General features: G+C 55.8%; 1 protein-coding gene across 2 annotated transcripts in view; it reads left to right on the forward strand.

Annotated features, from left to right (window-relative positions):
- The window catches only part of PPP2R2C (protein phosphatase 2 regulatory subunit Bgamma), a 140,346-nt gene that overhangs the window by 87,682 nt on the left and 25,587 nt on the right, over positions 1-27,077 (forward strand). For both annotated transcript variants that reach the window (XM_004432257.3, XM_087434895.1), the window contains 3 exons: positions 2,404-2,516; positions 6,818-6,995; positions 24,591-24,755. In XM_004432257.3, the coding sequence (XP_004432314.1) occupies positions 2,404-2,516; positions 6,818-6,995; positions 24,591-24,755 (456 nt within the window). The remainder of the gene's footprint in view (positions 1-2,403; positions 2,517-6,817; positions 6,996-24,590; positions 24,756-27,077) is intronic.

Raw genomic sequence — 27,077 nt, forward strand, 5'->3', positions numbered from 1 at the left:
GCATGTACATTCCATCCAGTGAAAGTGCCGGAGCTTCCTCCGCCTCTTCCCTGGGGTGGACACGGGCTGACTCCCACTACATAGCAGCGTCTGAACATCTTTGCCGGTACTTTTCTTTGGGGTGGAGGGAGCTCGATATTCCTGACGAAGGAGGCCAGGTCAGGAAATACAGTGAACGCTTGACAAACGTAACTCTTCGTCGCGCCCCCGGAACCCCAGACCACCCAAGTGGAGGTTGTCCCCCCGCGGTGTGAGAGCAGCTCTGGCTTAGGAGCTTTGCCGTTCTGCCTCGGGGAGAGGGCGTGCACCCGCTCCCGGCCCCCCAGGAGGCCCCCGGCCGGACTCGTGCTTCCCGTGGTCCACTCGGAGGGCGCGGCTCCTGGGGCCAGAGGCTCAGCTGCCCGCATCCGCGGTTCGCTGCTCGTCCTCCTTCACCTCTCACCCCATCATCCGAGGTGCCGCGGGTGGGAGCCGGACAGACCTGGATTCTCTCCCAGCCCCGGGATCTTGGGGAGGTGGCCTTGCTTCCCTGAGCCTCAGTTTCCTCACCTGTGCAGTCGTGTGGATGCAGCTCCCTCTGGGTTTCGCTGAGGGTGGAGGGAGATAACGCCCACCCAGTCCCCCCAGACCAGCCCCTGAGCCCAGCCGCCCTGCTGCAGCGTGAGAGAACCTAGGAGATGATGCCCCCTGCCTTCCCCGACAGAGTCCAGACTCGCAGTGCATCCTTTAAGGCATCACTGAAACGGGTCAGACTCAATCCTGCTAACGCACCCATGTGCCTGAAGGCTGGCCCTCTGCCCCTCACCTGGCCAACCCCCTCCTCAGCCCTTAGGCTTCTGCTGGGTGTTGCCTCAGCCTTACAGCTGAGCCAGGTGTCCCTCCCATGGAGGTTCGAGCCCAGGCCTGCCCCCCCCCACCCCCGTCTCCTGCCATTCTGGTTGTGTGCCACTGCGCCAAGTGTAAAATCTGTGTCCCTTAAGGGGTGTCCGGCACAGTCTCAGTGCTCGGCAAACCCTTGTCTCGGAGCCAGTGGGGCCTCCTGGGCACTGGAGCAGAGGCAGCGAGAGGCCCTCCCCAAGGGCGGGCCGCCAGGGGCAGGAGGGCCTCATGCAGTTCCCAGCCTGCCCTCTTCTGAACTGTGAGGGCTGTGCCGGCTCCTGGGGCGACTGGGAGGATGAAACGGAATAACATCATAATGGGCTTAGAACAGGCCAGCCCCTGGGCTTTTTATATTGAATCATCTAAGAGGAACGTGTCATTCTTCTCCCGCCTCTCTGGAGGCAAGTTCAGCTTCAGGAGCTCCCTAACGTCCCCAGCCTCAGAGCTTTCCGTCCCCGGGTTCAAATCCCGGCTCCCCCCCTTCCTAATGGCATGTCCTTGGGCACCTGTCAGGTGTTGAATTGATATCATTTTTCTCTCCTTCCTTCTCGTGAACTTGGCAGTGTTTGTTTTGGGGCTGTAGCAGTCAGGTTCTCCAGAGAAACAGAGCCACTAGGCTGAGCATGTGTGTGTGTGCGCGCGCGCGCGCGCGCGCGCGTGCGTGCACGTATAGATAGAGATGTAGAGATAGAGATAGAAATAAAGAGGTTTATTTTAAGGAATTGTCACGTGACTGTGGAGATTGGCAAGTGCCAAATCTGCAGGGCTGGCCAGCAGGCTGGAGTCCCAGGAATAGCCGACGTTCCAGTCCAATCTGAAGGCCGTCTGCTGACAGCATTCCCTCTTCCTCGGGGGACCTCAGTCTTCTTTCTCTTAAGGCCTTCAACTGATTGAATGAGGCCCACCCACATTATGGAGGATAATCTGCTTTACTCTAAGGATTTAAATGTTAATCTCATCTAAAAACTACACAGCAACATCCACACATTTGAGCAAATATCTGGGTACTGTGGCTTAGCCATGGTTGACGCATAAAATTAACCATCACAGCTACTGAAGCTTACTCTTTTGATGTTCTTGGCAGGATTCCAGAGAAGTGAGGCTGTTGGAGTGCTGAGTTCTGCATGGGCAGGGTGCTGCTCAGAAATAGCAAATAGGTTCCCTCTTTTGTTTGCCAATGAAGGGCTTAAAAAAGCAAGAAGTTACATTAGTACAGTCTTTCTGGAAATCATTTGAGAGATTGATAACTGCCCTAAAAGTGTCACACCCTTTGACCCAGCACTTTCACCTTTGGGATCAGTTGTGAGGAGCTGGAGAATGAAGACAAGTGTTCCTCAGCAAAGACGCTCGTTGCGTCTTTATATGCAGTGAGTAAAATTAGACAGAACCTCCGTGTCCAAGAGCAGGGTAGCGGTTAAGTAATTTCTGGGTGGATGCCTCCTGATCTGGTGGACTGAAGTGGGTATTCCAGTCTCTGTGCTGCTGTTAATCACGTGTCTTGTTTCACTTGTTCTGCTTTTAAAGATAAAACTATCAAATTATGGAAGATTACTGAACGAGATAAAAGGCCCGAGGGATATAACCTGAAAGATGAAGAAGGGAAGCTTAAGGACCTGTCCACGGTGACGTCACTGCAGGTGAGACGTTGAACACGAGAGATTCCGGCAAGCAGGAGCACGTTTTTGCTTCTTTTATGAAACAGTGAGGATTTTAGGACTTGAAGGGCCTTTGAGCTGTTTGAGCCACAGTCAGGTTCACATGCTGGCCGGGCTGCTTACTTGTTGGGCGGTCATTTCTGTGCTCTGAACCTCAGCTTCCTCCCCAGCAAAGCAGAGACCATCATCTTTCTCCTGGAAGTCTTGAGGGTGAGGCGAGGTGATGCTTGCCCTAAAGTGCTTTTCAGCTGCAGCTGAGGGTGGAGAGCAGGTCCTGTGATCCCTTGTTTTACAAAGAGGGAAACTGAGCCCAGAGAGAGGCAGCAACTCACCCACAGCTGCTCAGCGAAGTAAGTGGCAGAGCCAGAAGGGGAACCTGTGAGCTGAGCTTTGTGGATCCAAGCCCTGTGCCGAGGGGCAGGGGGGTCTGGAACTTGGGATTCTCGCAGCCTGTTTGAAGGCTCAGCTTGAAAGGTTGCCGTCGCTGTAAAAGAGGCCGGGAAGGTTCAGTGGCAGAGCCGGGCTAAAGGAAACTCTTGTCCCCAGTGCAGCTAACAGGCAGAAGGACTCATCGTTCTTCCAGCAGAGGGGCTGTGAGACATGGAAGAAAGAGTTCTGGGGTCACAGGACCTGGGTTCAAGTCCTGCCTTTGCCACTTCCTGGTGGTGTGACCCTGGGCAAGGCTCTCAGCCTTCACGAGCCTCCAGTTCCTCATCTGGAGCAAGAATAAACACTTCTGTAGTGAGCATGTGTCTCCCAAGCACTTGGGCTGTAATAACTCATTTAATCCTCACCAAAATCCTATAAAGTGGCCACATGATTAATCCCCATTTTACAGATGAGGAAACTGAGACCTCAGATCCAAACCCAGGGAAGTCTGGCTCCAGAGTCAGCATCCCAGTCTCCTCTGTAAATTGGAAATGAGGTCCCCGCCTCACGGGAGAGCTGTGGGGTTGGTTAGTGCATCATGCTGGAAGGAGTCTGTAAAAGTTTGTCCCTTTCCTTCTCCAGCAGGGCGGGAAGTACACCATGGCCCCCTTGTCTGTCCCTGGCTTCTGGAACCATGCCTGGGTGCTTTGCACATGTCTGTTGAAGGTGATGCTGGTGCACAGCTCATTCAGATTTATTCATTCAGCACACACTTATTGAGCACCTACTGTGTGCCTGGCCCTGCTTTAGGTACTGGGGGCCGCAGTAAACAAAGAGCCTGAGGGCAGGATCTGTTCTAAGTCTTGTGGTGTCCCCAGTGCCTAGGACCGGCCTGGCTCCGGGGAGGCGGCCTGAGTGCCATGAATGAACAGGGATGCGCATCAGGAGGTGACCACTCACTCAACTCCAGTTTCCACGTTCTAGCCGATTTGAAATGGCCGGGCTCACATCACGTGAACTGCCGTCTCCCTCGGTTCCTGCCTCCACTCTGAGTATGTGCTGCTCCAGGCAGGGAGCAGTGTTGCTGGTGTGGGGTGGTGTCAGCGCTTCTCCAGGCTCCCAACTGCTCACAGACCCACTCACTGCCTGGGGGGTGGGTGGGCATTTCCCTGCTCCGTGCCTCAGTTTCCTCACCAGCAAAATGGAGATGATGACTCGTTTTTTCTGAAGCGACTTAGCAGGCTCACGAGCTACGCATCCGGTGAATTGTCATAAATGTGAAGCGGTAATCATTGTTCCCGAGAAGGAGAAGTATATGTTTAAACACATTCACCTCTAAATGACTGGCAAATTGCACAAATAAATTCTGAGAAAGCGGAGAAACCAATTAGCTTTGACGTTGAGCAGTGAGAGTGATGGTGCCCACCCCCCCAGCCCCAAGAAAGTTTATGAGGGTTTCATCTGGCGGTAAGGATGCAATTATCGCCTCTTGATTGGCCTGGTGTTTGTGGCAGAGCCAGTGGCCCATGGGAATCGTGTTTCTTTCCCTCCTGGAGTCTGAGGTTCTCCTCTGTCACATACATCCCAAGATGGCACTTTACTGAGGCTGGAGGAGAAGAAAGGGGGGAAGAACGTGGGTGTCTGGTCTTTCCTCATCCCGCCTCTCACCTTGCCTCCTCCCCACTCCCACACCACCCCAACCCTGCACAGCTTTCTCCCTGAGCCATGCTGCTCATGCTGGAGGCAGCTGTCCCTTCTGAGAACCTGCTCTATGCTGGGCCCTGTGCTAGGTCTCTGGGGTCCCAGAGGTGAGTAAGGTAAGACTGAGTACCCACTCCCGAAGTGTACCCAGCCCCTCAAGGAAACAGACATGGAGTCACCCCCTCACTGGAGGTCGGTGCTGTAGCAGATGGACACACAGGGAAGCCTTTCTCTACCTTATCTATTTGGCGAATTCTTATTCATCCTTTAAAACCCTATTAGCCTTCACCTCTGTAAAGCCTTTTCTACACAAGCCAGATGAGAATCCTTATCCTTCCTCTGTCCACTCTAGTCTTTTGTATCCCACACTGCTCTGTCCTTAGTGTTCATGTGTCTGTCCTCCTGCCCCTCACCTTGACTAGATTCTGGCTTCTGGAAGTGTGTGTGTGGGGAATGTTTTATTCATGAAACCCCCAAACCTTCAGGAGAAGTTTCTTTTCACTTTCCTGCTCCTTTTTTTGTTTAATGGCTTTGAAATATGGTTTGGGGGGGCAGTGAATGGCTGATGCACTGGGTGAACTGTTCCGAGGCTGCCAGGAGGAAACAGTGTTGCTGGAAGGCGGGGGAGGCAGACTGAGATGCCCAGACTTTGTGAGGCCAGTGATACTCTGACCTCCAGGAGCAGGTGTGACCTGAGAGGGTCCAAGGGCCCCCAGGGCGGGCAGTGGCTGTGCCTTGAGGGAAGGTTGGGAGCTGACCTGGAATATCTGACACACAGGGACATGCGCAGGGCAGAGGGCCCCACAGAGGGGCTCAGACACCCCAGCATCTACTCCAGGCATACAGCCTAGAAGCACACAGACTCAGAGCCGGCGACACAAGAACCACCCAGAGCCAGGAAGGCATGCACAACGACACTGCGTGCACATACTCGTGCACTCACACCCCCACTCATGCACACACACCCACACTCATATGCACACTCACACACATCCACACTCATGCATGCACACACAGGCACACACTCACACATGCTCCCACTGGGTGCCCTGGTGCATGAGAAACTCTGACGTTAGCTGCAGAGCTGCATTTGCAGCAGAAGGAACGCCTAGTGCTCACCCACCCCCGCTGCAGCACCAAGGCTGTCACCTCCCATCTCAGTTGTCCCTGGGGAGCTCGAGGGACACAGCCCATTCATTCCTTCACTTGGCCACTCACTCATTCACCTGAGGATCTCTGAGCTGGGCCCTGGGCTGAGTACCAGAGACACAGAGATGAACAAGAGAAGACATGCCTGTCTCCCAGGCATGATTCCTACCCACTGGGTCCCCAGGCCACTGGGGAAATGAACGGAAGCAGGTGACACCCTCACGATGTGGTCAGGGCTGTGAAGAGGGACTTACAAGCTGCGGGAGCCTCAGGGAGCCCCTGGCCCAGCCTAAGAGTGGGGTGGAGTCAGGAGAAGTGCCCACATCCACCCGAGTCCGACTCACCCAGCCTGTTGTACGAGTTAGGCCAACACCAGCCTGTAACAAATAACCTTGGCATTGCAGGGCAGAACACACGGAAATGTATTTCTCACTCACAGATAGGTCCAGTGGGGCATTCCTGGTTGGCACACGGCTCTCCTACAGGCCCGCAGGCTCCTTCCATCCCATGTGCCTCCATCCCTAAAGCTTGGGTCCTCCCTTTCTGGCAGTGGAAGGGGAAAGAGGGTGGAGGAGGCACCCCTGCCTCTTAACCCCTTGGTCCACAAGTGCCAGGCATCACTGTGTTCATATCCCATTGGTCAGAACCAGTCACATGGCCACACCCAGGTACAAGGGCAGCTGGGAAATGTAGTTCCCATATGGGCAGCCACTTCCCTGTGGAAGGGACACAAATGTTTGGTGGACAGTCAGCTGTCTCTGCCACGGAATCTTCTCATTCCATTTTAGAGATGAGGAAATTGGGGTGCAGAGGGGTTCAGTCATTTATTCAAAGTCACACGGCGGGCTCAGAACCAGGCGGCAGGCTTTCCTGCAGAGCTGGCGGGTGACGGATTTTGGCCACGTGGCACTGCTTATTTCCGACACATGCAGGATGGACGCCCACTGGCACGCTCCTGGCCTCTAGTTTTGATCACACGGCCCTGGCGCTGCCTGGCCCACATGGCCTGCCCCTGACACCACCCCCCGCGTCGTCCTGCTCTGACCGCCCCTCCTCCTCTGCAGGTGCCTGTGCTGAAGCCCATGGACCTGATGGTGGAGGTGAGCCCAAGGAGGGTCTTTGCCAACGGCCACACCTACCACATCAACTCCATCTCCGTCAATAGTGACTGCGAGACGTACATGTCGGCGGACGACCTGCGCATTAACCTCTGGCACCTGGCCATCACCGACAGGAGCTTCAGTATCCTTTCCAGCTGCAGGCCCCCCCGTCATCTCCCAGGGACGGGTTTTGGATGGGGGGTTGGTGGCTTGGTTGTAAGCAAGCTGACCTAGGGGCTTCTGCCTTGTTCAGCGTCTTCAGTGAGTTACCTTCTGGTTCACAGTGTGTGAGTGAGGACCAGGTGCGGAATCAAGTTGAGTTTATTTATGAAAACTTTAAAACCGTGGCTGCTGAATGGCTTCCAGAGTGGCCCTGATCCCCGTCATCCTAGGACCTCACCAGGGACCTCGGAGGAGATAAAGAGTCCTCAGGTCAGCCCTCCTGGAGGATGGACAGCTGACTCACCCGAAAGTTGACTGAAGGCCCCTCTGGACCCTCCTCCATGGGGCCAGAGGCAGGTGCATCTGTGTTTGATGAACAGGCTTGGGGTCCCGCCCAGGGCTTAGAGGGACAACTGGGGTATCTGAAGCCTAGCTGGATGGGGCCAAGGGGGGCCCTGCTTGGTGGTCGCCTGTGACTGGGCAATAGGATTGACCCCAGCCCCCACCGACTGGCGAGGAAAGAACTACTGGTACGTGAATATTGGCTGGGGAGGGACTGAGGCTCAGGCCAGTGGGGGCTGCAGTGGACAGAGCAGGCAGGTTGCTAAGGTGTCACTATTCTGCAGACTAATAATAGTAATAATACACTGTGAGGCTCTGTGTCTAATATTGACATGTGTTACTATTAACCCATTTCATCCTCACAACCCTGTGAGGCAGGTGCTCTCATGATTCTCCTTTACAGATGAGGAATCAGACTCACAGAGAGCCCAGGTCAACTTGCAAAACTCACACTAGCGATTGTCAAAGCTGGGCTCACACCCAGGCCCTGCAGCCCCCGAGGGCACGTTCAGTCAGCCCCTCTGAGATGCGCCAACACTAAGCTAGTGGAAACATTAGCATCTGTCTCCTTCCTCCTGCCCCGAAGGAGTGGCGTGCTCAGAGCCGGGAGGGTCGAAGTGGATCGGGGTGGTCAGGAAGGTTCCAGGAGGAGCTGGGGCTGGAGCTGCTTTGAGCGATGGAAGCTCAGATTTAGCTGGATGGAGACGGCCAGGCTGGGCATCTGCCTGACCCTCCATCCGGGCCCCACCCCTCTCCCCCGCCCTCAGAGCATCAGTTGGTCAGGACCCTTTCTGTTGCAAGGGTCAGAACACCCCACTCCATCTGTCTTAAGCAAAGCACAGGCATTTACTGACTTTATGGAACCGTAAGAGAGCTTCAGGCACAGGTGGATAGGGGCTCAGATACCGTCGTCAGATGGGTCTCTCTGCTGTTGCCTCTGCCCTCTGCTCTGGCTTCAGTCTCAGGCTCTGCATGGTGGCAGCAGCTCAGGCCCTGCCCTCCCAGAACAAAGTCCAGGAGACTAGAGACTAGTTCTCTCTAAACTGTCCCATCAAGTCCCCAGATGGCACCCCGTGGGCTCTGATTGGGCCTGAGGGGCACCCTTGAACCCATCCCTGTAGGGCTGGATGCAATGCTCTGATTGGCCAGACCCGAGTCACGGGCCCCTCCCTGGTGTTAGGTGCGCCTCCAGCATGGTGTCTGTGTGGGAAGGGGCGGTCCCCTCGGGAGAAGCAGGCACTGCCCCAGGAGTTGGGCGCCTGCGTGGCGGGCAGCACAGATGGATGTCCGCTGCCAAGTCTGAGGTGTGGACCGGCTTCCCAGCGGAATAAGACGAGGAGTCAAGCAGGCGCTCCAGGTCTGTGAACTGGGGGGTGTGGGACTCGCGTGACCGCCCCGGCCGTGTTCAGAGCTCCCTGCACGGTGCTCTGCAGTTTTCAGGGCAGCTTGCCATTCACGACCGCACTTGGCGCTCACATTGGCGTGAAAGCTTTGAAGCGGTGGCCGTGTCGTCACCATCCCATTTCACAGAGGAGGAGATGGAGGTCTGGGGAGACGGGGGCCGACCCAGAGTCCCCAGCTGCAGGGGCAGAGCTGGGACTGGGGCTCAGGCTCCCGTGGTCTGGCCCAGTGCTGTTTGCCCTGCGCTCGGGCTGTCCACTGCGGCACTGGGACAGTGGCAGCCCCCCTCCTGGAGCCCGGTTTCCTGATTGTAGGATTAGGGTGGGGACGTGACCCCGGCCCGATTTATGTCCCTGGCTGTTGTAAGGATCCAGTGACACTATGGGTGCCGAAGCCCCTTGTAAACGGTAGAGCCACGCAGCTGGGTAAGGGATAGTATTTCATTTTGGTCATTAAGCCGTCAATTCCCTGGTGCCTCTTCTGTCCCAGGCCCCAGGAGCCCCTGGGACACGGGGACAAATGGAAGACACTCAGCCCTTCCCTCGAGGGTCTCATGGGCCGTGTCAGGGACGTCGCCTGGCTGTAACCCAGGTCTGCACAGGCTGCCGTGGGCCACCAAGGAGGACCGGGGAGGAGGCATGGGGAGGAAGCTCCCAGAGCCTTGAGGAGGCTGCCGAAGAGCCCAGGGTGCGCGGGAGAGTGTGATGAGCTAGGATGGGGGCAGTGGCGGTGGGCTGGCCGATGGTGTAAGTGGGGTCTTTCTCCTGGGGCCAGGGTCTCGAAACATCGGTCATTCGCAAACCCCTTCACAACTGACTCCATCTGCATCCATGCCTGCTTTCATTTACTTTCCCAATTTTTATTAATTTTATTTAAATCAAGTTGCTTTATTTTTGCCTGTATAAATGCGTTTTGAGAGAGACTTTAATTTCGCTGCCATAAATGAAAATGAGACGTATCACATACCGTAAATACGAGGTAGCCATAAAGATGAATGCTATGGAAACAAAACAAAAGGAATAAAACCCATCCTCGGCCCTGTCCAGTGGAACTCTCTGGATAATGGACATGTCCTCTGTGTGCACTGTGCAGCGAGGTAGCCACCAGCCACGTGTGCCTGTGGAGACCTAAAACGTGGCCAGGGTGACTGAGGAATGGAATTCTTTGTTTAGTGCCAATTTCCAGTGAAATAGCCACACGTGGCTACTGAGTTGGACAGCACAGACTCTGTAAGTGTTGTGTGTTAGACCCTGAGGCTCGTTCTTTCTGCCAAAGCTGGAGATGAGCCCATGCTTGAGGTGTTAGGGATATAATAGCAGAAAACGGAGACTTTCTCCCTCTTTTGTCAAAAGGATTGAAAAATAAGTGAAAACCTTTCCCGGTGTACAAATCTGTGTCCTGAAGCCTGTCTACCTCCCTCCTAACTGCTTCTCGGGCGATAAGAAGCTGTTGATGCACCGCAAGCAGGGGAGCCCACGGCTCAGCTTGGAGGGAGACCCCTGGGGCTGTGAGTGTGTGTTGTGGGGGGACTGGATTCCAGCAGACGAGCCTGGAAGCCAGGAGACCAGCGAGGAGATCCAGGGAGAGACGAGGATGGGCAGGGTGAAATCATGGCCATGGCAGGAGGCGGTGGAGTAGAGAGTGGAAACGTAGGTTTCATAGATTTGAGGCTGTATCGTAACTGTCTTTTGGACCCAGGTGGCCACAGGGCATTGGAACAGGTTAGTTGTGGACTGCAGACATAGTCCTCCGGAGTCCTTACTGTTAGCTTTGCCTCCTCCCCACATCTTAAACACACCCATTGTGCCCTGTACCGCATGTTGGAGAGCACGCCATTCACCACTGTGTTTATTGAGCACCTACCATGTGCCAGGCCCTATGCCCAATGTTTAAATTAGAGAGACAAAGATCTTTCCTCTCCTGGAGCAGACAGACAATAAACTGTTAAAATAATAAACAAGTAAAATATCCAGCATGCGAGCAGGTGATAAGTGCTGTGGGGAACGAGTGGGACCAGCCAGCAGGGTGGTGTGCATTTTTCTCCGGCCGTTTAGCTGCGTGGCTGCCGGTGTAGGGCAGGTGGAGAGCAAGCCAGGATGGTGGTTTTGCCAAGTGAATAAGCAGACGTGGGGCTGATGGTGTACACAAGGGAGGAAAATGATTGACCCTAGGAGCTAAGCCAAGTGAGGAGGTGAAGGCTAGTGACAAGAGGGGAGCAGCGGGGCATTGGGGGCCCCTGTGGGAACCAGGGGGCGTCCATGGCTGCAGATCCTGCCCTGTAACTCTGTGTTAAATCTGTGTGTTGCCTCCAATTTTGTGAAAGTGAATCGTTGGTTCATTTGAACTGAGGTATCAAAATGTAAAAACGTCCTGTCTCTTGGAGAAAGAGGAGTGTGTGTGTGACAGAGGCGGGCTCAAGGCAGCCTTGCCTGTGGAAGCTGTGTGCCAGGTAGGCAGACAGAGGGGTTGAGTGCGTCTCCAGGGTGTGTGGTGGTTGTGGAAACCTCCCCGATTAGATCAGTGCATCAGGGAACCATGTTGCACGTGGCACTCCCCATGGCCTGCTGCCACTTGGCCACCAGAGTGACAAGACACAGGGACCCAGAGCAGAGAGACCTGGCACCCGTCCCATGGAGTCCAGCCTCCCCTGGCAAGGAAGGTGTCAGGACTGTGGGTGCAGGTGCGATGGTGGGTCCGATGGCAGCCGAGTAATTAGAGAAGGCATTTCGTTTCCAGCATGGGAGGAGGCCCGGAAGGCAGCTGGGACTCCACGCTGAGCTGGGGAATTGCTCTGAGTGTTTGAGACACTGTTTGAGTAAGTAGCTCCTGGAGGATTCCAGACCTGGGGGTTTGCATTCCTTTCACTCTTGCTCTCTGGTGTCTTGACTTGTCCTGATGCTGCTGTTCAGTCCTTAAGGCTGCTGGAAGTTTTCGGCTGTGTTACCCATTTCCTCGTGTTCAAACAGTAACACTTACCATTTAAACAGAATTGATTTTTAGCAAAGGTTTTAAAGAGAAAGGAAAACCTTTTTAATAAAGGAGAAAACATGTGTGTTATTTTGACCTTTTGACAGGAGGAAAGCTGACTAAGAAGGCCTTTCCTCCGCTAACTCCAGAATTGGCTGCTCTGAACAAGGGAGGGGAGCCTGGTACTTAGCGACCCTCTGCTGTGTGCTGGGCACATGCGTGGTGCTGTGCCTTCCTCTGTCACCAAGGCTCCAGCGTGAGGAGCCCTCCCAGCCTCCTTCCTCTCTCTCACCCGCAACGTGGAAAGAGGTGCCAAGGGCTTTCCATTCTTCCCCTAATGGCTCTGGAATTGCGCCCTCCCCTCATCCCTGCCAAAGACTCAGCTCGGGCCGTGCCATTCCCGCCTGGCCTGTTGCCTGAATCCCATCTCGCCCAGCCGGCTGCCCCACCACAGAGCTGCGACTGGCTTTTCGGAACCTCTGGTCTGACTGTGTCCGTCCCCAGCCTAAAGCTCTCAGCCGCTCCCTATCAGCTTCTGGAGAAAGTCCAAATCCTTCAGTGGTGCCCTAGTTGGTCATCTCTTGGTGACCAGCCCCTGCCCACCTCCCTGGGGTCCTGTGCATCAGGCTTGCCCACACCTTTAGGACACTGGGTTTCCCTTCATGTTACGGGGGTGGAGGCAGTGCTCGGCCTTCTGCTGTTCCTTCTCCAGATCATCCTTCCTCTCATAGCCTGGCTGGCTCCCGTTTGCCCACAAGTGCCGCTCAGAGCCCCCCTCACACGGTCACCTCTGCTCTGTCCATTCTGCGCCCCTCCCAGGCTGGTCAGAGCCCCTCTGGGCCCACACTCCCTGGTCACACTTGGCTTTCCTTGTCTGGTAGTCTGACCACCTCCCCCATTTTCAAATGGAGGAGACCCTTGAGATTAGGAACCTGGTCTGAGCCCTCTCTGTATCCCCACACGTAATGCAGAGCCCGGCGCATAGTAGGTGCTTATGAATGGTTGTAGATGGTGACGTTGGGGCGAAGCAATTCACAGTTCCCGTCTGGTCATAGGATATAGACACCTCCCTGTAAATCTGGGCTCCAGGGGGCTCAGAGACCCCGGACACTAAAGAGAGGCAGTCTGGGCTCTGCAGTCTGGCGGACCTGGGCTCAGACTTGTTGCTTAACCTCCTTGGCTGGGGCTGGCCCCTTGGTGCAAGTGGTTAAGTGTGTGTGCTCCACTTTGGCGGCCCGGGGTTCGCGGGTTCGAATCCCGGCACGCACCGACACACTGCTTGGCAAGCCATGCTGTGGCGGTGTCCCATATAAAGTGGAGGAAGATGGGCACGGATGTTAGCCCAGGGCCAGTCTTCCTCAGCAAAAAAAAAAAAAAAAAAAAAAGAGGAGGACTGGCAGATGTTAGCGCAGGGCTGATCTTCCTCATGCACACAAAAAAAAACACTTTCTTGGCCATGAATTTCCACGAATGTAAAATGGACAAATTCCTTATTGTAAGGATATTTGTAAGAAATAAAGAAATCATTCACATGAAGGGGCCCAACAGTTTGCTGGTACTATTTTCCCTCTTAAACAACAGCCCCTCAAATATTTAAGGTGGTTTTCATAAAAATCCCCACGTCGTCTTGGATTGTTGAAGCCCGTTTTTCCCCAGCGCCATCTCCACATCTGTTTAAACAACCTCTCACGTCCTTTAATACCAACATTTTGAGACTGTTAGGTGGCACTGGGTCATTTTTCTTGAGTTCAATGCATCTTAAAGGTAACGGATTGCACAGGGGGGCTCGGCTGACGGACCTCTGCTTTATTTTTAGCACGTGGAGAATTGTAAAGATGGTTCAATTGATTTTTCTCCTCCCTGAGTGATTTCTCATGGTGGAAGCTGGCATTGCACCAAGCCTCGGTCTGCAGCCAATTTCTAACTCCCATTTATGAGGCTGGATGGTGGTGCAGTGATTGGGGCAGAGGCTGCAAACCTCTGTCAGCACACAGCTGCCTGTGGGCTGTTCTTTGTAGAGGGGGCAAAGGAGGGGACCAGCCAAGGCACCTCCATATGCCAGGCTCTGTACTGACTGAAAATCCTAGAGCCTGGGGTCCAACCCTGCCTCTGCCACTCACTCACCGAGAAACCCTGCTGGTCCCTCGGGCTTTCTGAGCCTCGCTTTTGTCGTCCATTCAGTGGGATGTGCCTCCTGTGCCAGGGTCTGTGAGGGCAGAACGGCTGGTGAGTACAGGGCCTGATGCAGTGTGGACACATGGCCCACAACAGCCCTGACCCACCGTCAGGCACCTTACAACCTCCCCCAGTACCGCTCTGCCGTGAAGGAAACTGGAGGGCACCTGCTCAGAAATGCCCCAAGTCTGAATCCTCCAAATCATCCGGAAAGTGTGTTGTTCAACTGTTACCAGCACACCACTGCTCTGGGGTCTCAGCAAGGCCGGCAGTTGGTTCCTGAGCTTGCCCGTGGCGCAGGGCTCCTGCGCGCTGTCCCTGGTGCTGACTCCACAGGAGCCAGTGCTGCAGTGTCGTCATCATCCTCACCACCTCCCACACCGCCGTCGCCTCTACTGAGCGCTTACTCTGTGCTGGGCGGTGCTCCAAGCACGCTGCACGTATTAACCTATTCAATCCTCCTGATCACACTGTGGAGTAGGCAAATTAACATCCGCCTTTTACAGAGGAGAAGAAATCTATCCAGAGTCACCCAGCTGGGAAGCAGCAGGGCCTACGGTTCACACTCAGGGCGTCTGGACATGGAACCTGTGCATCTCACTGTCACACCACACTGCCTGTCTGTCATGATAGTGACGACCCCAGGACAACCACTGCTCTGGCATGTTTAGTCTGTGGGCGTCGGGGTGAGTGCACTGCACTTGCTGCGTGTAACCCTCACGGCAGCTCGCGTAGGCAGAGGAAGAGAAAGACTGTGATTCTGATTTAACTAACTTTGTTGCTAAAAGTACTAACCATGTGCTAGAGCTTTTGATTTAATGTCACCTCATTAAACCCTCGTTACAGCCCTGCAAAGCAGATACTATCAACCCATTCTACAGATGGGAAAAGCAGGGCACAGAGAGGTTGAGTTTTCCAGAAGTCACCCAGCTGTTACTTGGTGGGCTATGCTGGTCTTTGTGACTCAGAATTCAGTGCCTTTCTAAGCCTGTCTAAGCATTTAGGAACCACATAAGCTGGCCTGTGGTAGAGGTGTGTAGACTGGATCATCACACAGAGAAAACACGGCATTGCTTCGTGCAGCCGAATGGTTACACAGACCAGCCCCTCCCCCGCGGCCCCGCACAGCCCCAGTGATCCAGTTCTTCTCTCTGAGTGGAATGCACCGTCATAGTCATAAGGCTCTGAGCAGAGAAGGAGGGAAGATGTTATAGCTGAATTGTGTCCCCCCGAGATCTGTATGTTGAAGCCCCAACTCCCAGTACCTCAGATGTGACTGTATTTGGAGATAGGGTCTTTAAAGAGGTCATTAAGGTAAAACGAGGTCATTAGGGTGGGCCCTGTTCCAATCTGACAGGTGTTCTCATACGAAGAGGAGATTAGGACACAGACACAGACAGAAGGACGACCACGTGAGGACACAGGGAGAAGACAGCCATCTACAAGCCAAGGAGAGAGGCCTCAGAAGGAACCAACCCGCCCACATCTTGATCTGGGACTTCCAGCCTCCAGGACTATGAGAAAATAATTTTCTATTGTTTAATCCACGCATCTGTGGCATTTTGCTACTGCAGCCCTAGCAAACTAATACAGAGGCAGAGGTTGCCAGGAACCTCCTGTGGGATCTGACTGGTTTGGCCTGAGTGCTTACAGCTCATGTTTGTAGCCAGGTCATCTTTTGGAGAAAATTTGCTGGAAAAAAGCAGCTTTGCTGGCTGGGCCCGAGTGAGACTGCGTCCATGTGCAGGAAGCCCTGCAGGGCACCTCCACACCTAGTGTCTCTGGGGAGCTTGTGTGGCAGGCCTCTCGTGGCATGGCCCTTGGCAGACCTGCCTCCATCCTCACTCCAGCGGCTGCTCGGTTGCCGTGGAAACAGCCTCCACCATCCTGAGAGCATGCTCCTGCCGAGACATCTGGGTCAACCACGCTTTGCTCTGTTAAATGGATGGAGCCCGAGGCTGCGTCTTTCTCGTTGCTGAACCCTTGCCCACTCTCAGCATCCATCTTGCTGAGGACACAGCAGGTCCAGTGAGTCCCAGCAGCAGTGCCCTGGGGGTGCTCACCCCATGGGCGAGCTGCATATCGTGGGAGATGCAATCACTCCGGAATGGGGGTCAGAGGGAGGAGCACCGGCTGGAAGTTAGGAGGCCAGGATTCTATTCTTGCCCTGCCGTGCTCCACGTGTGGCCTTGGGCAAGTCACTTCCCGGCCCTGGCCTCCTCTCCTCCTCTGTGGGATTGGAGGGTGGGTGATCCCTTCCTTCAGGGACGCCGAGGTGCCTGGCCTGTAGGGGGATGCCCTCAGCACTCCCCGGGGCTTTGACCGTGTCTCCAAGCCCAGTTAGTTGCTGTGTCTACAGAGTCATTTGTTGTGGTGTCACCACGAAAGCCCGTCGTGATGTTGGTTAATATTTGTGTACTTCTCTGGTGTTTATGGGGCATTTTCCATACCCACTTCTCACGTGAGCTCCTCACCAGAAGGAACCAGCAACATTTCTTCATTCCGTGTGCCTGACTCACTTTATAGTCAGCAGGGGTTTGCCCAGTGGGCGAGTGACAGCCCTTTGTACCCGTGCCCGCATCCAGGTGAGGGAGACCGAGGCTCGGAGAGGTACAGCTCAGCAGAATGAGGGCCACTGGAGGCGCAGAGACCTTCTCTCCGACATTTCACGCCCCTCCGAGTGGGGGCCCACGTGGCGTTTCGGCTTTAGACCGAGGGCCAGGGTGGTGCTCTGTGCTGGCGTGACTCCAGCTGGCTTCAGGACAGCAGGCGATGCCCTTGGCAGCAGGAGATGAAGGAGTTTCTATGAAAATCTCTGCAAACCTGATGACTCTGCAGAAGGCCCGCTTGGATTGTGTTCCTGTGTCCTTGGTGGGAAGAGCCGCAGACTTGGCCCTGGGGCGGGACAAACCCCTGTTTCTGAGCTTTGCTGACACCCCAGGATGTAGCCCGAGCCTGCAGGGCTGGTCGGAACAGCCAAAGGGCATCTTCGTGCTGGGAGTGGGGGGCGGGGAGAGGGCCCCACTTGCTCCATCTGAAGTTGAAAACGGGGCTCCGGGGGGAGGAGGCCAGGCTGGGGGAGCTGTTTTACACGCTGGTCCTGCGTGTGGTAAACAACAGCCAGACTGCGGTCCCTTGTCCAGGCCTGGGTCAACAAAGTGCAGCCCGGGGAGTATGGGGGGCGAGTGGGGAGCAAACCCACCCGTTTATAAAGTCTGATGGGCGCGTGGCCACGCCCGTTCATTTACCTACTGTCTGTGGCTGTTCTGCACGACAGCAGCAGAGTCGAGTAGTCGAGGTAGAGACCTTATGGCCGAGGTTAAGCCTAAAATATTCACTCTCTGCCTTTTTCAGAAAACATCTGTGCGCCCTGGTCTAGAATGATACACCTGTTCACCTTGGGCGTGAAAGGAAGGGGCTTCACTGTAGGACATGGGGGCCAGGGGGCTGGAGCCAGACAGCTGCCAGGAACCAGAGACATCCTCCCATCATCCCATCCTCCCAGGCCGTCCTGCCCACGCCCCCATGTCCAGTGTGGAGTCTTTCCTCTCCCGCTCCTGGAGCCTCTGGTCCCACCAGGCCAGAGTAGCTGAGTGACCGGCCCGATGGATCCACGATGGACTAAAGGCAGATTCGAGCCTGAAGTCCAGGCTCCCTGACAGCCCGTCAGCACTTGCCTGCAGCATTATGCCGCATACCTCTTAGCGCAAGGCCCTGTCCTCAGCATGTCACATGCACCATCTCAATTAATCCTACCATGACCGTAGCAGGTAGGGCATGTGATTGCCGTTTTGAAGTTGGGGAAACTCAGGCACAGAGAGGTTCAGAAACTTGCCCAGGGATGCACAGCTAGCAAGTGGCAAAGCCTGGATTCACCTGCAGGCTGACAGGGCCAGAGTTTTTGCTTCTTGCCCTTGATCTGTTCTGCCTCCCAAGTCACAGCACGCGTATTGTGGACTCTGGAGCCCAACTTAGTTCCAGGCCTAGGCTGGCCTCCTCTGCCTGGCCCTGAGCAAGTGGCTTCCCTTTGCTGAGCCTCCGTCTCCTCGTCCACGGAAGGGGGTGCTCCTCCCTCACAGATGGAGAGGATTGAACGAGACACGGATGTGTCAGCTGTGGATGGGTACCAGTGCCTGGCTGAAGTTTGGAGGATAAACGGAAACACGATTTTGCCCCCGGTCAGATGGATGAAAGGTCAGCTGGTGTTTGCAGCCTGGAGAGAGAAGCCTAAGGGGTCTGTGAGCAGAGTGCGGTGGAGACCAAAGCGAGTTATTATGGGGAACGGGTCCTTCCTGACGAACCGGCGGAAACCGGGTGAGCAACGGGCTTCCTGGTGTCCGCGATGCTCGCGCGTTTGTGTGGCTGCAGCAGTGCCTCCTCTGCACTGCAGAGCGACGGCTCCTTTGAATGGCCCTCGTGGGTGACAGTCCACTCCTAAAGGGAACCCCCCGTGGCCTGAGCTCTCCTTGACCCTGCGTCTTCTCCACTTGAAGGGCTTCTTCCCCTGGAGCTGGGTTGGAAACTTCCTGTACTCCCTGCCCGGATCTGAGGGGCCCACGACGGCCGGCTTGTTCATTCAGTCCTGCAGCTGCTTACTAAGCACCTACTGTGTGCCAGGCCCTCCTCTAGGCCCTGAAGGTGCAGCAGTGATCCAGGCAGACAAGTCCCTGCTCTCCTTGGGGAGGTGGATAGTCAACAAATAAGCCAATGGTAATAGACAATGGTTACTGCTTGCAAAAATATAAAGTACACACATATATATACACATATATATGTAGCAAGGTGAAAGAGATCGGTTTATTTGGGGGACAGGAGGTGGTTTATAGGAGAAGACCACTTTCTTAAGGAGCCTCTGGATGGAGATCTGAAGGACAGAGGAGGGAGCCTTGCAGAGTTGCTCTCCAGGCAGAGGGAACAGGAAGTGCAAAGGCCCTGAGGTGGGATTGTGCCTGTCGTATCCTAGAATGGACACTAGGGGACAGGGGGACCCAGCCCTGGAGGGCCATGAGAGGAAGAAGAACCTAAGCTAGATTGACAGTCATGCGTCCCTGGTTCAGATGCCAGCTCTGCTGCTCACTGGCTACGGGAACCTCTGAGGAGCCACCTAAATAAAACTAAGGGTAGTGTCACCTGCCTTCCACTCCTGGAGGAAGGGGAGGGGCACAAATGACTGTGACAGGGTTTCTCAATTGGAAGAACTGTTCACGATGAAAGGTTAAGAATCTCGTCTTCATCTGATGCTCGTTCACACATCAGCCCTGCAGCAGACACCCTGAGTGCCCCCTCTGGGCTGGCAGTGTGCGATGGGGCGGTGGGGCGGAGGTGGGTCTGACAGGGTCCCTGCCCTGGAGCTAACTGTAGAGAGTGGGAGACGGGCGTGTACGCAGTGTGGCGGTCCGGAGGAGGTGAGGTCTGCGAGGATGAGCAGATGGGTAGGGCTTTGTCTTGGTGTTCAGCCAGAGACCAGTACCATGGAACGTTCCAGAAGCTTCATACTGTTGGGTGTGGCTAGAAGGTGGGGAGGGAGAAGTGGCCCAGGGTGAGATGGGACAGGCAGGCCTTGAATGCCCAGCACAGTGTTTGACTTCTCCTGTGGACAGTGGGGACCACCAAGCAGGGCAGTGGAAACCCACCCCCTATTTAGGGAGTTCACTCTGCCTGAGGTTAGGGGACGAGCAGAGGCAGGGAGCCCCACTGGGGCAGAGATGGCCTGGGCTGAGGGGCAGAGCAGAGGGGTCTTCAGGAGGAGGAGCCCCAGGACGTGGAGGCCAGTTGGATGTGGCGAAGGAGGGAGAGGGAAGGATCCGGAAGCTGCCCTGACTCCTGCCTTGGCATCCCAGGGCTGGGGCTGCTAAAACATGGAATTGCAAAGAAAGAAGCGGTCTGGGATGGATGTAGAGGAAGATGTCCATGGTACTAGCGTCATGCCCGTGTCATTTCTCCCCAGGTCCCACGAGGCAACCTGGGTGTCTGAGTTTCCCCCGGCTTCCGTAACAAATTTCCACAAACTGGGTGGCTTAAAACAGCAGAAATCTACTCTCTCACTGTTCCGAAGGCCAAAATTTCACAATCAATGTGTCAGCAGGGCTATGCTCCCTCTGAAGGCTCCGGGGGAGGATCCTTCCGGCCTCTTCCAGCTCCTGGTGGCCCTGGGTGTTCCTTGCAGCCACATCACTCCAGTCTCTGCCTCCATCCCTCCATCGCCACGTGGCATCCCCTCTGGGTGTCTCTTATGAGGACACTTGTCACTAGATTTAAGCGCACCCTAATCCAGGAAGTCTCATCTTGAGATCCTTAACTTGATTACATCTGCAAAGGCCCTTTTTCCAAATAAGGTCACATTCACAGTCTCTGGGGGTCAGGATGTGGACATGTATGTCGAGGAGCCACCATTCAGCCCACTGCACCAGAGAGCACCCTGTGCTCGGCCGAGGGGTGTGGGCCTGGAGTGGGGTTACCTTCTCTCCTTTCCATCCTCTCTGCGGGACCTGCTCCTCTGTCTGCCTGCCCGGGGCTGACAAACTTTCCTTGTAGGGAGAGTCATTCCTAGCTGCCAAAGTGTGATCGGAAGTTAAACAAAAGCCCGTCAGACGGTGGAGGACAATTAGGTGGGAAAATAGAACGTGAATAATTCATCCAGCTCTGCCAGGGGGAGGGGCTCGTAGATGAGTCTTATTACGGTCCTTCCCGAGGGAGGTCAGTCCCGACGTGGACCTTGTGGAGCGCCGTCCTACAGGTGGGATTAGTGCAGCTGATCATGAAATAGGGGAGAGTCCGTGTGGGGGTTAATCCTCGAAATCAAAGAGTGCTCCAGGATCACGCTCAACCCCTCATTTGGCCAATGGGGTAAATCGAGGCTTCTGGAGTGGGAATGACTTTTGCACGTGACACTGAACATTCCGGAGAGAGCTAAGACGGGATGCCCTGCCCAAGGCCCCTGACGTACAGCCCAGCACAGGTCCTGCTGTAGTCAAAGCCACCATGTATGGTCATTGCTGGACCAGGTGTCTCAGAGTCCACACATGGCCGCGTGGGGTGAGTCCAGGAGGAGTGTTGGCCGTGTCTGTCTGGGGCATAGTTATTGTGTTGAGGGGGCTTCTTCCACACTTCCTTCCCTTGTCAGGAATCCGTCTTCAGGCCTCTGTGATGTGACTAAGGGGATTCAGCAGGGACAGCCCCACTCAATAGTTGAGTCCTTTCACACGCCCAATGGCACAAACGAGGGGCTGGGGCTGGGCCTGCACCGGGCAGGTCCTGTGGCGGGCTGAGCTGAGGTCTTGGAGAGGCCGTCCTGGGATCAGGTGACCATGGACCTGGTTGGGTGGCCACACCCTGAAGGACGCTGTGTGTTCCGGAGGTGCTGGGCGTGGCTGTGGGCCCTGGGATTCAGAGGTGACCGGCTGCCCGCTGGGCCTCAGGGAGCCCCTGCCCGGTGGAACCCTGACACGTTGGCCATGCCTGTGACCAGGGTCCTCCTGTGGAAATGAAGGCTCTGGTTTCACATCTGTCTTTCCTCAGCACCCTCTGTATCCAGTCCTTGAAACAGCAAGAGAGATCCCCCGAGTGATGCTCGGGCTGTGAGAACCTCAGTCCTGGGCTGTTGGCAGGACCCACGCATGGGTGGCTGTCTCCCCAGCCCACACACGGGCCTTCGTCCAGAGCATCGCACCTTGGCCCGCTCTGTGTGCCAGGTTCAGGCATGTGTCCTGCAGAGGGCTGTGACATGAGTGAGCCCTCTGTACTTTTAAAAGCCGTCATGGCCTTCTACAGATGAGTGTTTGGAGAAGGCAGGCCAAAGCCATGAGGAGAGTGAATATCGTCGTCATGAAGCCATCAGAAGCATTCAGCATGACGGGGGGGCGCCCTCAGCAGGAAGCAGGAAGCACGCACTCTATAATCAAGTGGAAAGGCCACATGCATTTGCTTGGCCCCTCTGTGAGTCTGGGACCAGGGTGTGGGGGCTGGGAGATGGGGCTTCTGAGCCCCACACTGCTCTCTCTCTCTGGCCACCAGCGTCCACAGCTTCCTAGGTTAAGAAGACGTTCATAACACCAGCTACAGTCTCCCCAAGGCTCAGTTCAGATGTCATACCTCTGAACCTTCTCCATTGACCTTGGTTCTAGAACATTCTGAGGCTGGAAAGGAAAGAGTGTTTGGACACCGAATCAGTCAGGAGGGCCAGATATTCCTGAGGTGACAATCAGAAAGTCTCAGAGGCTCACAGCAGCCCAGGGTATTTCTTGTCCATGCTCTGTGTCCACCACAGGTCACCTGAGGTGCGGGTCTCTTGGCAGAGGGAAAAGTGTCATGGCAGACCACGTGCTGGCTCTCAGAGCTTCAGCCTGAAAGTGACACATGTCACTTCTCACTTCTGCCCTCCATTTGTTGGCAAAAGCAACAAGCCAGCTGGCTGTCCTGAGTCCCCTGGGGCCGATGGACAAGTCTCTCCCTGGAATGTTCAGAGAACCACCTATGGGCAAGGCATTTTCACTTCATCCCATTGAGTCCTCCCCTCCCCCCCAGGAGGTTATAACCTGTTCCCTAACAAGTGACACAACCAAGATTCGAACCCGGCCTGCATTCCCCGAGGCCTGGGCATGTCTGTCGCTACCAGGCCTCCTGTGACTTTTGTGTCCCAAATCCTGTGGAGAGAATGTCATAACTGTTTGCCCTGACCCTTTGGTGCGGAGCGCTAACAGGTGCTGTGCTAACGTGTGTGACTGTTCATAAACAACGCCCTTGTTCTCCAGTCTCCATTTTAAGTCCAGTGAGAAATTAAAGCCGTTCCTGAGTGGGCAGAGCCTCGCGGAAAGTCTCCAGCAGGCGCTCAGCCCGCGAAGGGGGGCTGCGAGGTTGATGGTGGTGGAATTAGCCTCCAGAAGTCTTGGCTCTTTTTTTCTCCTAACCTTCAGTCTCGTTTTTTGTGATTTAATCTCGGCCTCTTATCTACCAGAAAACCAGTTTCCTGGGAAACCAGGTCAGGCACTGATGACGTGGCTCCTTTTCCCTCTCTTCATATTTTCATATGGTTCTAGTTTCCAGGAAGCAAGACCTGAGTGTGAGCACGGAGGCCCTCCTCGGTGCACGGATTCAACCATCTTCTCTGATATTTTATAAACTCTCGTGTTTCCAGAAGTCGGAAAGTGCCCCTTTCTTGTTGGGAGAGGAAGCAGCCTGGGTGGGAGGAGAAGGAGGGCTGACGGCGGACAAGTCGTAGAGTTTCAGCTGGTATTTTCCAGATAACAGGACATGATAATGGCAGCTGACGTTCATTGAGCTCTGCGATGTGTCAGGCGGTGTGCAAACCTATGAGGTTAGAACTGTTAACTTGTTTGACAGTTGAGGAAACTGAGGCACGGTGAGCTGGGGACTCACCCACCACCACACGGCCAGGAGGTGGCAGAGCAGTGATTCAAACCCCAGACCCTCTGACTCCAGTGCTCCCGGGCAAAGGAAGAGGGAGGAGGGGCATTTTCATCAAAGGGAACAGGCTGTGCAGAGTCCCAGGCAGAGCTGGGGAGACCAGAGACTAAGGAGGTCACTGTTGGGAAGGACAGTGCCTTTTGGGCAAAGCAACTAGTAGAATCTGAAGCTGGAAAGATAAAGAGGCCAGAGCGTGCCAGGCTTTGAATGCTGCACCAGGGGGTTCTGATTTCTGTTGTAGGCAGTGGTGAGTGGACAGGAAAAGATAAGACTTGGAACCCGGGAGGTCATGAAGCTGAATCCAGCCTTACCACTCACTACTGAGTCACCCTGGACAAGTTGCTTACCCTCTCTGGGCTCCAGAGTTGCTTTTCAAGCAACAAAATTCTTGACCCTAAACAGAAAACTGATTTATTGACTTCCATATTTAACAGTCCAGGCGTCATGGCTTCAGGTGCAGCTTGATCCAGGATTCAAAAGGTACTGCCAGATCTTTCTCTCCACTCTGTCTTTGGTGCTGTCTGCCCCACCCTCAGGCCCCAGGGTTTCCCCCTCCTCTCCACACCACCCAGCCCAGCAGAGGTAATGGAACTGCACCCCAGTATTCCCGGTTCTGGGGTCCCTCCATTGGCACAGCCAACATTGTTTGCTCATCCCTCATGGTGATTGTGAGTGGGGAGTGGAAGGCACAGGTCAGAGTGAAACCCCAGAAAGGCAGAGACCCTTCTCCCAAGGGAGAGTCTTGATGCTGTGCACAGAAGGGCGGGTGCTGGGGTGAAGGAGGTGGGGGGAGCTGACAGAAGCCCGTACGCTCAGCTCCAGACACAGTTCGCGGAGTGAGGGGGAGAACAGAAATTGTTCACCAAGAGCGTCCATGGTCCAGCATGTAGTAGGCCTCAGTAAATGCTCCTTGCTTTCTACTCGGCAACTGGTAGGAGAGGTGGGAGGAGAGGAGAGGCCTCGCAAGTCGGCCTGCGTGTGAGCTGGGCAGCTGATGGGCACTGGCTGGGTGCCCTCCACAGGTCAGGAGGGAGGCGGCGGGTCCAGCCTTGTGGGGACAGTGGATGGCCACTGTGGGTGGGAGGATGGGACAGACTCTCTGGGCCTGGTGTTTGTGCGAGAGTTGTGGGAGTGGAGAGGTGCTGAGACGCAGGGTAGATGGATACCTGAGGAGAGGTGCTGGGGAGACCTGAGGGTCTTGAGCTCCAGGAGGCAGAGCAGCAAGGGTGCCCTTCCTTCACTGCCTCTTCCTTGACCTGCCGCCCAGACATCGTGGACATCAAGCCAGCCAACATGGAGGACCTCACGGAGGTGATCACTGCGTCCGAGTTCCACCCGCACCACTGCAACCTCTTCGTCTACAGCAGCAGCAAGGGCTCGCTGCGCCTCTGCGACATGCGCGCAGCTGCCCTGTGTGACAAGCACTCCAAACGTGAGTGTCCGCAGCCGCCAGGGGGCCCGCTGCAGAGGGCGGATGGTAGGGCCATGGTGCTGGAGCTGTGGGCGGGGTGGGCGTGTTCCGGACTGGCTGGGAGGTGGGAGTGGGCTCAGTGCTTCTTTAGCACCAGTTGGCAGGGGGATCCTGGTCTTGCCACCCACTGCCCCTTGTCCCAAGTCCCTGCACAGCCAGGACCTGCCAGGCTTCCAGGGCTCAAGCAGCTAGGACGAGGGTCAGGGAGTGAGCTGGGATCCGGAAGCTAAGGAGGGACCACACTCAGCTGTCACCTCTTCCAGGAAGGCTTCCCTGACCCCCACATTGGGCCAGGCCCCTCCTCTCTGCCCCCAGAGCTTCCCTCTCACAGACTGGCCACCCCCTGCGGAACTTTTTGTGGGCTGCTCTGTGCCCTCCAGCAGCCTGTGAGCTCCTCGAGGTCACCTCCTCATGCTGGAACCTACCACAGGGCCAGCCGCCACGGAGGTCCGGGGCTGAACAAAGTCCGACAACCACTGCCACACAACAGCTCACACTGGACGCTCCCTCTGAGCCAGGTGCCCAGCTGAACCCTCCCCGTGTTGTCTCATCTCATCTTCACACGAGCTCTGCGGGAGTCCTGCACAGGAGAGGAAACTGAGGCTCCAGGATGGGCCCGAGGGCACCCACACTGGGAAGTGGCAGGGCAGGACTTGACCCCGTGACTCTGGGACACCTCTGCTTGGTGCCGGGTGGTGACCAGCTGCACGCTGCCACGGCGTTCCCCAGAGGTGCCTGAAGGCAGAGGATCAGACTCTGGTGTCCTCCCTGGATGCTCTTGCAGGGGTGGCCGGGAGACGGGGACAGACAGGGGCCCCCAGGGGGCCAGGGACCTTGTCTGGTTCGTCCCTGTATTTACCCCGGTGCCTACGACAGTGTCTGGAAATAGACGCTTGCTGAATGAATGAGTGAAGGAATGAAAGAGTGAATGAGTGGTGCCCAGTCGGCCCCTGGAGGGGCTTCATCAGAGTCTTGGTGAAGGAGGCAGAGGGGTCTTGGGAGGGACGGGGTCACTCTTCCTCTCAGGAGCCCGTTTTCCTGGGTAGCCAGAGAGGGCAGTGCTTACAGCTCCCCGGGACTCAGGACCCTCTGAAGCCGCCAGCTCCTCCTCCCTCCTTGCCAAGCTCTGTCCCCTACGTCCCACCCCACCGCTCTTCTCTGGGTTTGTCCATGTTCCTGGGACACTCTCTGGGGCCTCCTCATGTCCGTTGCTGGGCAGGACGTCCACTGTCTGGGTTTGTCTTGCTGTCGTCTGTCCGTGAGCCCCAGCACTTCTCCAGGGGAGCCCGGGCTGAGCTCCTCATGCACACTCGGCTCCCACGCACCACGCCCCCCGGGAATGCCTTCATGTGTTTATCAGCACTGGGGTGCAGCAGGAGCCAATGGGCAGATGATGAACAGGTTAACTAGGTAATGTGACGTCGGGAGGTGGGGAGTGATGGAAACACCCACCACCAAAAAAAGCAGGGTGCTGGCGGGGGGTGGGGCTCTCACTGAAGAGGTTACAGCAGAACAGACACCCTGAGGTGCTGAGCAGTGAGCCATGCAGATCTCTGGGGGAAGAATGTTCTAGAAGGGGGACACTGCAGGGGCAAAGGCTGCAGTGAGAGTGCACCAGGGTGGCTGGAGCGCAGAGACCAAGGGGGAAGGATGGTAGGAGCTGAGGTCAGAGATGCACAAGGAGGGTGACTCAGGACCCTCGTAGGTCGGGGGAAGGGTTCCGGGTTTTCTTCTAAGTGGGGTGAGAGACTAGTGGAGATTTGAGAGCGAGGGTGTGACGTCATGAGGTCATATTTGAAAAGGAGGAGAAGCTGCAGTGGGGTGAGCATGGGAGGAGCCCCTGCAGGGGTTCATTTGAGAAGAAACGGTGGACCCCAGGGTGGGACGGCAGAGGGGAGATGGGTCCTATCCTGGGTGCTCTTTGCAGGCTGAGCTGGGGGCTTTGCCGAGTGGAGTGTGGACCAGGGTGGCTCCAAGGTTTGGTTTGTGTGGTGGGGTGAAGGTGGGGTCCTTTCCTGGGACGGACATGCTGGGAAAGGGGTGGCTGGGAGGGGTAAGGTGACCAACAGGCAGGTTTTGGACGCGGTAAGTGTGAGATCGTATTGGGCTCCGAGGAGGGGTGTTGAGAAGACAGCCAGATGTCTGGAGTCAGGGCGAGGTCCCGACTGGGGATAAAGGTGTGGGAGGCGTCCGTGTGTGGACGGGTGGGAAACTCAGGAGCCAACTAACGAGCCCGGGACGTGAGTGTGGACAGTGCCCAGCCCCACACCAGCAGCTGGGGCT

The sequence above is a fragment of the Ceratotherium simum genome, chromosome 8 (genome assembly GCF_057802395.1).
Source record: "Ceratotherium simum simum isolate JZ-2026a chromosome 8, ASM5780239v1, whole genome shotgun sequence".
NCBI classification, from domain to species: domain Eukaryota; kingdom Metazoa; phylum Chordata; class Mammalia; order Perissodactyla; family Rhinocerotidae; genus Ceratotherium; species Ceratotherium simum.